Genomic DNA, 12,214 nt, shown 5'->3' on the forward strand with positions numbered 1-12,214 from the left:
TTTTAGAGTCTCAAAGTTTCGTCTGTCAGATTTTCCATAATAAATCAAGAAAGTGTTGCTTATTTTTTGCTTTACATGTTTGTGAACTGTGATCTAAAACCCTCAAGGAACTATGTAAAGCAAATAAAATATATGAATTCAAATCCCTGTAATTGGTTTGAAGCAACAAAATGAAGCTGGGTCATCAGAAACCCGGATTCACCAAAAACCCAAATCACTGCCGAGAACTTGATAAGTCTAAGAATCTGAAGGCAGGGATGCCTGCTCCTGCCAAGTTGAATTTCAACCTAAAACAAAATGTTGAGTCTCTTATTAGTGAGGCAGTGTGGTCAGAGTGGAATAAGTAGAGTCTTGGATGCTCTTTCCTCAATTTGTACTGGGTACCCAGTGGTCAACTGACCTCACTGGTTGATTAAACAGAACATTGCCTTGAATGGAGATGCATCTCCAGCCGGGTGATTTAATTTTGAAAATATTATCATTTTAATTAAAATATTTTTATTTTAAAAAATGGAACCTAAACCTTGGACCTATGCTGTTTACTCCAGGCTTGCCTTGGAACTCTAGGTCTCCCTAGGCCTGTGGGAACTCCTGGCTCATGGCACCTCAGCTTGATTCTGGGGCCAGCATTGCTGAAGCCACTGTCAACAGAATCTTCCTGAGGAGCCTGAAACACACATCCTTGGTTCTGAAGATTCAGACAAGGCTGCAGTTTGGCAAAAGGGAGCAAACCCAGGGGTTGCATCTGGGAAATCGGAGCTACCCTGGGCCCCCCAAGGTCTATGGGCTACCCTGGGCGGGGCTCCCTACCTTGTGGCAAAAGAAAATGGTGAAAGGAAGGGCACTAAGTTGTGCTCTCCCCTCCCCAGTACAAAGTCAGGTGGAAAGGCAGAGGCTGTGGCTAAAGTAGAATTGCAGTGTCCTGTACCAGAATGCCAACACCTCCCACCTACCTGCAGTTGCTGTCTTCACCGATTTGGATGTGGAGGCATTGGCGGCATTCTTGGTCTCCTTGTCTTTCTCTTCCCCACGTGCAGCTTTGACCTCAGGAGTGGTGTTGGTTTTGGTCGCTTTTTCCACAGATTCTTTCTTCTTAGGAGAAGCCACTCTGGACACCTTATCCGAGGATTCCTTCAAGGCCCCTGGCTTGGGTGAAGCCGCAGAGGGCTTGGACTTCCCATCAGCCTTCTTGACAGGTGAGGACGACTTGGTCTTTGTACCAGGCTTTTTGGTCTTGGTCTTCTCTTTCAGGTCTTTCTTCAGAGCTTTGCCCAGGTTCTGCTCGATGGCCAAGGCCTCCGGGTCCATCATGGACACGTCAGGGTGGCGTGGAGAAGGGCTGCGGTCCTGCATGGGGGCCGGAGGTGGATCCATGTGTTTGTAGGTGACGGTTTTGTCTGTGGGGATGGTTTCCGACTCATCTTCAGAGTCGATGTTGGCATCAGCTGTGATGGAGGGGCACTCCTCAGTCTCTGGAGGGACATCAGAGTCAGTCTGGGACGGGGCGGACTCGCTCACTGAGGTGGGAGGGGTTTCGTCACATTGTCGGCCCTGGGGCTTCCCTCCAGGAGGCGGCGGGGCTCCTCCTGACTGGGTGAGGGGCTTTTCTGATTCTTCAGTTGGCTCTTCACTGGCAAACCACTCGAGAGGATTGGGATTAATGAAGGAGGGTGAGAGCTCCGTCTTGGGATGCTTGTATTCGCAGGAGGACACAAGGCATAAGTCCACATCCTGGCGAGCCTCAGAGGGGGACTTCTTTTCGGCCATGTAGCACTGCTCTGAAGTCTCATAGGCATATGAAGACGCCTGGGGGGCTCGAGTGATTTTCTCTGGGGTCTCATAACAGTATGCAGAGGCATCTGGGGATCGAGTGGTTGTTGTCGATGTCTCGTAGGAGTAACTTTCAGACTCAGGGAAACCAGCAGTTTTCTCAGTGGTCTCATAAGAGTAGCTGGAATCCCCAAGTGTGTGGCCCCCCTCTTCAGAATCATCATAGCCATTGCTGATGTCATCCAGGAGCCTTTGAGATCGCTCAGTCTTTTCATAGCTGTAAGCACTCATTTCAGGGGTCCTTATGGTCTTCTCACTTATCTCATATGCGTACCCAGACTCTTCCGGGCTCCGGGTGGTCTTTTCAGTAATCTCATAGGTGTAGCCACCATCTTCAGGAGTCTTGGCAGTCTTCTCCATGGTCTCATAGGAGTAGCTGCTGTCACATGGGGATTTAGTGATGCTCTCGGTCTTCTCATAGTAATAGCCACTCACATCTGGGCTCCGGGTGGTTTTCTCATAAGCCTCATAGTCATAACCTTCTTCATCTGGGGACCTGGTTGTTGTCTCAGGTTTCTGATAAGTGTAGCTGAAGTCTCCAGGTGTCTTCCCTCCAGTATCCTTCTCCATGACAGGTGTGGTCAAATCTCTATCCAAGGCTAGATGGCGCGGCATCGTATCAAATAACATGGAGGCACGGAAGCCATAGGGCTCTGCGGACGCTGCATCCATCGGTGGAGGAGAGGCACTGTGGCACGCTGCTGTGCTCTCTTTGACTGCAGAGGTAGAATCTGAAAGACTAGGGGAATACAAAGGAGAGGATTCTCTCGGGGTAAGTGGAGAGATATCAGATTTAGGGGAGAGCTTCTCAGCTTCCAGACTCTGCACTTTTTCAGAGGTGAGTGAGGCATACAAGGATATGTCTCTGGGAGGAACAACATCGGACAGAGTATCTTCTTGGAGAGGAGATGCTATCTGAGAAGGGGTGTGAGCAGAAGAGGTGGATGGGGAAGCCTCCACCTGAGACACCGAGATAAGCTCAGAGAGATCATTATCTTGGGTGTAGGATGGCTCCTCTGTTGGTGGGATCTTATGGGATAAACTAGAGTCCTGCATGTCAGAAGGACTGTAGTCCACCTCAGTGGGCCCGTTTTCAGTGATATGAAGCATGCCTGCACCCACTGTAGGGTGATCGGGAGACTGACGACTAAAGTCCATAGCAAGGGAGTGCTCAGGGGACTCCTGGCCAAATTCAATAGACATTGAGGATTGTTCTGACCTGTGATCTTGAACTGGTGTCTGAGACTTGGCTGTTTTAGGGGAGAAGTCTGGCGGAGAAATTGACATTGGTCGTGGGCATTCTTCTTTTGATGGAGACATTTCTGTTTCCTGGAAAGTGGTGGGTGTTTGCACAACAGACACGGAAAGAGAGTCATCTACTTCAGTGGAGTGTGGGGATCCAACCTCGGCGTGCAGCGAGGGAGACACATCGTCTGTCGTTGGCTCTGGGAATGAGCTCGTGGCCACAGAAGCTGTGGAGACCGAGGCCACACCCTCCATATGAGAGTATGTGTCTTCCACTACCCCCTCATCGACAGGGGTAGCTGACTTGTCTGAGACGGTGCCTTCAGAAATGGACATCTTTGTGTCTTCTTTAAGAGATCCAAATTGACTGACATCTATTTGTGTAGGAGAAACATCTCCTCCTAACTTCCTTTCATCTAAGGTCAGTCCTGCTTGAGAACTCATGTCTTCAACATCATCAGTTTTCTTTTCTTGACCAAAGTCTTCCTTTATTGGTATAAAATCTGTGCTTTTCCCTTCCTGTTTGTCTTGGAAAAGACCAGTGGAAGTCATGTCAGAAACTGGACTTATTTGGTCTGGAGAGGCTTCTTTTCCATCCTTTCCTTCAAAGGGGCTTTCGGTACCTCTGCCAGGAGCCCTGTCATCTGCACTTAGGAAACTTTCATATGCAGACTCGGATCCAATTAGGGGAGGGCTCCGTAATGGAGACAAAACTTTTTCAATAGGAGATTCTGAGTCAGGCACAGGTTCATCCATGGGGCTAATGGAAGCCCTTTCACTTTCATCTTTGGCATCACTGAATTCAAAGCTCACTGGGACTGCTGCTGGTTTTTCAATGACCTCTGTGGGAAGGTGACTAGATTTCTCTTCAGTTGGAGATTGGTAGTATGGTGTGTGGCCAGCACTGCCAGTCACAGACTGAGATGGAGACACCACTTCCAGGGTCTTATCCTCAGGACTGGCACAGTGTTCTTCCACTACTTCCTGGGTCACCTCAGGAGACACTGGGACAACTTCTGCCTCTGCTGAGACTTTAATCTCATTAGGTGTCAGGGAAAAGTTCACGCTACGTTCACCCAGGGGGGTCTTTTCTATGGGCGATGGCAGAGATGGGCTCAGGGATGGGCTCTTGGGTGGACTGAGTTTTTCATCCAAAACTGGTGAGACCGTGTCTTTGATCTCCAGCGTGGCACTAGCTCTGGCATCTTTCTCTTCAGAGTAGTAGGCCTCGCGTAGAGCAGATCTGCTGAATTTGTCTTCCTCCATGGAGGAGGGTGGTGAGATGGTGGAGGCTGAAGCATTATAGTCCCTCCCATCAGTGGCATCTGTTTTTGACCCATCAGAAAGTCCATTGAGAGATGTCACAGCAGGTTTGGCATATTCCTGAGAATACAATGAAGACTCGTATTTGGTGATATTTACAAATTCTTGAGACGGGGATTCGGTCTCTTCATTGTTGGTCTCGTCACTCATCACGTCTCGTGGAGTAGACATCTCATCCATAGGGGTGGGCTCACTGGATATCTCAATGGTAGACTGGGTGTAGCCGGAGGTGGCCGTGAATTCTTCAGGCTGGTCTTCCCGATTCTCCTCGTCAGAGGCAGTGGCCTCACTCTCCGAGCCTCCAGGTAAAGTCTCATCGTGAATGGAAGAGGCAGGTTCTCGAACGGGAGACTGGGCTCCCACTGGCTTGGGGGACGTGGTGAGGAACCCATACTGGTCCTCGGTACGGCTGGCCTCCGCAGCCTTGTCCACCACAGCCATCACGTAGTCTTCCGCTTCAGCCTTTTCGGGCTCGTAGTCTTCCTCTCTGGCGTCCTCAGCTCTGTCCTCCTCATCCCCCTCCTCCTCAGACTGCTCGGCCTCTTCCTTCTCCAGGGCCTCGTCCATGTCTTCTTCGGCTCGGTCGTCAGCACTGGCCACAGACTCCCTCTTCTCCTTGATGTGCACGTCCGCCTCAGCCTTGGCACTCTCCTCCTCTTCCGCCAGGCTGTGCTTGGAGGTGCTCACACGCACGTGGTCCTCTGCATCCTCTTCCGGTTCCTCCGCCTCTTCAGTTTCTGCCTTCTCTTCATAGTCTCCAGTCTCAGAGGACTCCTCGAAACCTGCTCCCTCATCTTCAAATTTTTCGGTGTCCTCCACCCCCTGCTTCTCAACAGGCTCCAGCTCCTCGGGGGTCTGCTCACACTCCCCCTCCCCTTCAGTGGTGGTGATTCCCTCATCGGGGGACTCGGCGGGGCCTTTGATGACTTCGGTCTCTTTCTGGATGACATAGGCTTCGACGGGCTCAGTTTCCTTCAGTTTCTCTTCATCCTCGATCAGCTCCAGCTGAGGCTTGATGTCTTTCGCCACGTCGACCTCTTCAGCCTTCAGCTCCTCAAAGTCCTTGGTCAGATCCTCGGGGGAGGACATGAGGGACCTCTCCGCCTCGAGTTCTTTGGCGGGGCCGGTGGTTGCTAACCCAGCCACGGCTGCTGCGGCGGCCACGGTGCCAAGGGCTGCGGCCGCAGCCTCTGCAGTCTTGCCTTCCTTCTTGACCACTTTAATCTTCCCCTTCTCCTTTGGCTTCCCAGCAGCCACGGACTCTTTCTTGACAGGCTCTTCCTTCTTGGGTACTTTTGGTTTTAATGCAGCCGGTTTTTTTGCTTCAGATACAGGAGTAGGTGATTTCTTTGTGTCTTTAGGAAGTTTCTTAATTTCTTTTTTGGGTTCCTTTTCCTCCTTTTTAATTTCTTTCTTTTCCTCCTTCTTCACCTCCTTCTTGGCTTCCTTGAGTGGGGTTTCTTTCTTAACCTCTTTTTTGATTTCTTTTTTCTCTTCTTTCTTGATTTCTTTTTTGACTTCCTTTTTCACCTCTTCCTTTTTTGGTTTTTCCTCCTTCTTGACGGGTGTTTTGTCCTCCTTCTTAGCCACTTCTTTCTTTGGCTTTTCCTTTTCCTTCTCCTCTTTCTTCTCTTCGGGTTTTGGCTTTGTCTCCTTCTTCACTGTCTTCTCCTTGGCGACTTTGGGTTTGACATCTGTGCCCTGCTTCTCGGCACCCTCAGCTTTGGCCGGGGGCAGCTCTTCTTTGCTGGGCGTCTCCTTTTCTGTCACTGGAGGTTTGGTCTCGGTTTTCACAGGTTTGTCTTTTTTCACCGTCACCTTTTCTTTGCTTTCAACCTTGGGTGCTTTTTCCAGCCCTTTTGTGACTTCAGGGGTTTCTTCTTTTGACTCCTTTCGCACAGTTTTGCCAGGGAGTGGTTTTGCGGCTGGTTTCAAACTCTCGCGGCTATCAGCCCTCTGTTTCAGCTTTACTTGTTTCACAGCAGGGGTGGCCACCTGGCCCGTGAGATCCTTCTGGGTGGCCAGCGGCTGTTTCAGGAAGTCCAAATGTTTGAGCTTTTCCAGTCCTTCCAGGATATTGTATTGGGTGCTGTTGCCAGGAAAGAGAACTCGGATGATCTTCTCTGCAGGGTTCGCTGGATGCCACACGATCAAAGATGAGACTGACGTTAAGTAGGAAATTGGGATGTCTATTTCTTGACCATTAGGCAGGATTAGTTCGGCCTTGTCTTTGTTGGTGCCAGTCCACTGCTGCATGAAATACTGCATCTCCTTGCTGCTCTTGACTGGGTTAAGCACATACATCTCCAATTTACCAACTCCCATTTTTTGGAAAAGAATGACAGGATCGATGGTATTGCCTACGCTTCTGAACAGAGGTTCTGGCTTCATGGACAATTTGTTTAGGTACTGGAGAGTGAAGCAGGCTTCTTCTATGCTTCTCTTCATCTTGATGTTTGGCTCTGGGTTTTTCAGATTTTCAGGTACATTGAGAAATACAACCCCTAAGTCGGGAGAGATGAGGTTTTTCATCCAGTCACTATTGGTGGTGGAGCCCTGGGACTGTTCCTCCTCCAGCTCTGCAATTTTCCGTTGGAGCATGCTGTTTATTCCAGGCAAATTGTCGTCCCCAATGTGGGTGAGCAGGATGGAGTCCACTCGGTCCAAGTGTCGGATGAGCTTCCAAAAGCAGGATTTTCTTTCGGAGCCTCCGTTGATGAGCATATTGAATCCATTCACTGCAAACAGTGCAGAATCACCCCTCCCTCCTGGAAAAATGTAACAGCAGGGCTTGGAGAGCTTTAGAAATCCACCTGATGTGGGGGGTTCTAGGATGTCAAAGGGAGACGGGACTTCCACAGATTCCGAGAGATACTCAGTAAACTCAGAAAGTCCTTCCATTTCTGGCAATATAGATGCTGAGTTGAGTTTAATATTGATGAAGTCTTGGAGATTGTGTCTGTCAAGATTGGAGTTTTTCCAGTCCCCTTCTTCGGGACAGAAAAGGGTTAAGCTGGCTTTGTTGGCAGGATGGGTGGTACTCAGTAATTCCCCAATCTGGGATTTTAAAAAAAATGATAAGAAAAAAAGAAAAAAAAAACCGGTTTAAGTGACTGTCATCACTGATCCAGCCCCTCCATCTATTACTAGGTATTACAGGATCATCAGATGCACACAGGGCAAATGTCAGGTGTTGGTAGGTAAATATTTCCATACTGGTAAGCTAACAGCCTCTGTCCTGACTGCTCCTTCCATTCCCTTCTGCCTTCTCCCTGCCCCCTGCCCCCCCACCTCAGACCTCGCCACCATCTGTTCTTGCCCCGCAGGGGATCTTCAGAATTCTGCTCAGCTTCGAAGGCCAGTGACCGTCTGGATGATCAGTGCCTATGTGGTTATGAAACACTCTGCACAGCACCCCTGGGTACTTGCCATGCAAAAATGCCCTTTAAAAAGTAATAAACTATCACAGGAGAAGGCTAGGTGAGTCATTTCACCACTGATATAAAATGTTTTCTTTTATTCCACTGGGCCTGGCTAAAAGGACTGATGACACATTAAAAGAATTTAGATATAGTGCACATGGTGTCAATATTTAGAATTTGGTAGGTAGAGAAGAACAAAGTTTGCTGGCTTTTTTTTGCACCTTGTAGACAGGAAGTTATAGACTGCACATTGATACAAAAAACTACTTGTTCTGGCATCAGTTCACACTATGTAAAGCATGAGTGGGTCATCCAGCAGACTTTCTGCAAATACAGATACTCTGAAACCGTGATGGTTAGAGCAGTTGGGTATTACATGAGCAAGTAGCCAGATCTGTCCCCCATTTGCTCCTGTTTGAATCCAAGGTGGGATGTTCTGCTACATTCTAACTCCTATTTTTTTCAGAGCAAGCCGGGCCTGAGTGGCTAAAATCAAATTCAGCTGAGAGGTGTGGCAGGTAAAGATATGATCCAGCTGTGTATAGGTGGTATTCAGTCACTGGCTCTTTCTATGTGAAGCAGGTAATCACCAAGCTCAAGGAGAAGGTAAAACGATTTAAGGAATACCTCTGTACCCTTCGGCTTTTCACCTCTACCCAGAGAGCTCCTATGAAACAAAGGAAATGACTCCCAAAGAAAACAAGGCTGCACAGAATTCTTAGGAAGTCAAGGGCCTTAAAAAACAGCCAAGAGAAAAAAAAAAAAAACAGCCAAGAGGCTGGTGAATGGAAAATTGTGATGTACAGGAGAAAGCACAAAAGAAAGTCAGCAGTGCCCAGAGATAGAAAATCTACTTCTTTTGGAGAAGCAACAGTGCGCTATGCACAAGACAAGAACCCAGCCCATCAAGGAGGAAGAGGAGTAAGTACTATGACCTTGGAGCAGCCCCCAGAACTGACTTCCAGACCCGTGCCAGCACACATGCCGGAGAGAGGGGGTCCTCAGGGGCAGAGACTGGGTGTCACAAGTGCCCACTCAACCAAGGAACAGATGAGAGCAACGAAGAAGAGCCAGCAACATGCGGAGTGACCAGAAAACCTGTGAATGTGTCTTAGACTTGGAAACTGAGGCCTTCTCTGAAAGAATCTGGAAATTATCATAGTAAATGGTAGCTAGTAGAGCCCATTATACCAGAAGTTCCTGAACAGGAGGAAACACATCTTCTCTCTGTATCTCTTTATCTTTGTTTCCCCAGTATACCATCAGGTTCAGTAGATGCTTGCTGAGCTGTGCTGAACTTGGCCAATTTCAGTACATGCTCTCCTCCTGAAGTGGACATTTGGGAAGTGACCAGAGCCCATGAGTACTTCTCAAGAATACTGATTGCTACCCCCCCCCCCCCACCTTGTTCTTACAAAAATGGATGGGAGACAGTACTGGAAGAAATACTGCTCAGGGTAAAGATAGTCCTTTTTGTTAATTGCCTTTTCTAATTAAGTGCAGGCATACTGGAAGAGGAAGGAAGATATAGGAAGTGACTATGCAGATAATATTAATGAAATAAGAATGTAATTTCTAAACCATACCCTACTAACTACATTTCCTTTTGATTAGATTATATGCTTGGCTAATGAGGAAATACAACAGACAGCGTATCTCTGGGATTTAGCAAGATGTTTCAAAGGATCTCTGAACATTGTGACAGTAGCTGAACTTATAGCTGCTGGTTTGTGTCAGCCTGGAAAGGGGTCTGTGATGGGCTCATTTAGGTCCTGTTGGTAATGACCTGAATGAAAATGGTGGAGGCAGGCTTATCAGATCTGTGGATAGCATGAAAACAGGAGGCCTTGGAAATGTGGGATGGCAGAATTAAGACATTTAGAAAAGCTCTTGACATTGGAATGATGATGCCTAAGTCAACTCTTAACAGAGGCATTCTAAGGGATAAATGTAAAGTCCAGTAAACCAGCTGGGAAAGTAGGATTGGGAGAGGGGGTGTGTATCAACAACATCCATAGAAAATACTCAGAGATTTTAGTTGACAGTGAAGTGCCTTTATCATAAGGCTTAAAGAAGCTTAAATTTCAAGTCTCCTCAGTGGTCTGCTCCCCTCCCAAAGTCCTGTACTTAATTGTTTATCAATAATTTTCTTCTTTTTCTTAAAAGGAGCGCCCCCCCCCAAATTATGTTAATTATAGAGCTCCTCAGAGCCCTCCTTCATTAACATTTAATGGTGGATGGTGATGGTCAAAAGTTACTTTTAGACTTATTGAAGATTATATTGAAAACTATAGAAGTCACTAACTCTCACAATCCTAACCTGGTCAGTGACCCCAGAAGTTTGGTATCCAGTGAGTCATAACGTTTTAGAGAAACTGGACCAAAAACAAACAAATTAAAATTGCTGGTTCCTTCTCCTTGGACACAGCCTCTGAATGCTAGACCTGGGCCCCTTTCTCCGCTAACACATTTCTCCCTTTAGATTATGTCATCTGCTTTCTAACGTGCTGGTGGCTTCCACGTTAACATCGCCAGCCCACTCATCCCCCAAGCTCTGGACCCTGCATGTGATTGTCTGGTAACGCCTAGGCACTGAGACATGGCCAAGGCTGAGCTCCTGAATTTCACGCATCTCCACCCCTGTGCCTGCTTCCTACCAGTGGACAGTGGTCAGAGAATGTAAGGACTTTTAATATCTTGGTTTATGAAGAACACTGAGTAGATCTGAGAATGATAAACCTGCAGGGGGAAAAAAATTGGCAGTAAAGGGCGTCTAAGATCTAAGCCACTGTCAGGTGGAAAAGGGATCACATTCCTTCCTTGAAGATAGGATGAGACATATAAGGAAAAACTTCCCAACAGAGAGACTGAAAAATGTCCCCAGGAGATGGTGACTTCACCAGCCTCAGCTTGAGGGAAGGGATGGATTAGCCAGATGACTATCCTATCTGTAGGTTCTGGTTTTTTAGTTGATCTCCAATGACTAAGACTCCCCAAAGCTGAAGCTTAAAATGTACCGATAATTCTGTTATTCAGCCCATTTATTTTTAGCTATTCTTGGGTTTTTTTTTTTTTAATGTGTCATTTTGTTTTTGCCAAATTGTGTTTCTGGTTTCTCTGGAGTGACTAGTATGTTTCAAGGACTAAATAAAAGGAACAAAAGTAGACACCAAACGGCCTTTAAGATCAGTTAGTTACTGAGTCATTCTGGCCTCAAAACCTTTCCCCAAGGCAACAATAAGGATCAGAGCTCTAAAAAGCCGCTAACCATTGGCCTAGTCCCATGGTTTCCAGTCCACTTTGGCTATGGCATCCTTTCTCCAAAGTCCAGAATGCAAAAAAGATAAAGGCCCAGGTGCTCTGGTTGGAACAAGGGGAAGAAAGTAAATTGAACCCTATGTATTTCCCTTTGCCTGTCTTCCCACAGCACCCCAATACCACTGACCTAGTCTATAAGGGAAAATCCTAGCGATCTTTTCATGTGTGTTAAGCAGCAATGTTCACAACACTGTGCCTTATTTAAAGACATTTGGGGTCCAGATGGGTGGGGGTTGTGATGCCTCCAGATTTAAAATTCCAGCAGTGACAAACCCTTTCCTTTACGTATGTCCTCAATTCTATTTTACTGCCAAAAAGACAAACCTATGACAGGGGTAGACACTAACCTGGAATAGGAATGTAGGAGAGGCACCCATGCGCACATTAACAAGCTGAGGGTGCAGGGCTGAACCCAACATGGGGAAGCCAGGCAATGGCCCACCTGCACGTGGGACTGGGCCCCGGGGCTGGCTCCAGGCCTCTGCAGCCCTCTCTCCTGCCAAGGTGCTGACAGCGTGTGTGACCTCTTAGCTACCAGACAAATCCACAACATGAACCTGGGGACACAATCCTGCAAAAGATTCTGACGTTACGGTGCTCATCCACGCATCTCAAGGCAGTGGGTAGAGTGAGAATTAATGCCCTGGATTGGGCATCTCAATGCCATGGAACAAGGTTGTGTCGGGCCTTTCCTAGGTGTGGGCACCACAGATACAAGACGATCAAGACACGCAGCCTGAACTCCAGCAGCCCTGGAGGAAGACAGGGGACAGCTCTGCAGAGACACAGGGCACAGGCCTCCCTTGTGAGGTGGTAACGGTGGGACCAGCTCAGGGCGCCCGGGGCCCTTCCTTGCTGTGGGGAGAGCCTGGGCTATCTGCCTTGGGGCCCAGATGACATCACAGCTTCTGAAAGCCGGAGCTTCAAATGCCAAGTAAAATGTTCCTTTTTATTCCTCCCCAGTGAGCGGAGCAACACAGTGATGTCATCCCACCAGTCTTTTTACAAAAAGCCTCCAGGTGAGCCTAATGAAGCTGGGCAGTTTATTTACAGCTCTTGCCAGTGATGGAAAGTAC

The 12,214-nt window shown here is 47.9% G+C and overlaps 1 protein-coding gene across 2 annotated transcripts in view; it reads right to left on the bottom strand.

Annotated features, from left to right (window-relative positions):
• Positions 1-12,214, bottom strand: part of MAP1B (microtubule associated protein 1B) — a 93,362-nt gene that overhangs the window by 7,670 nt on the left and 73,478 nt on the right. For both annotated transcript variants that reach the window (XM_043887932.1, XM_043887933.1), the window contains one exon: positions 954-7,455. In XM_043887932.1, the coding sequence (XP_043743867.1) occupies positions 954-7,455 (6,502 nt within the window). The remainder of the gene's footprint in view (positions 1-953; positions 7,456-12,214) is intronic.

Source organism: Cervus elaphus, chromosome 25, assembly GCF_910594005.1.
Source record: "Cervus elaphus chromosome 25, mCerEla1.1, whole genome shotgun sequence".
Lineage (NCBI taxonomy): Eukaryota > Metazoa > Chordata > Mammalia > Artiodactyla > Cervidae > Cervus > Cervus elaphus.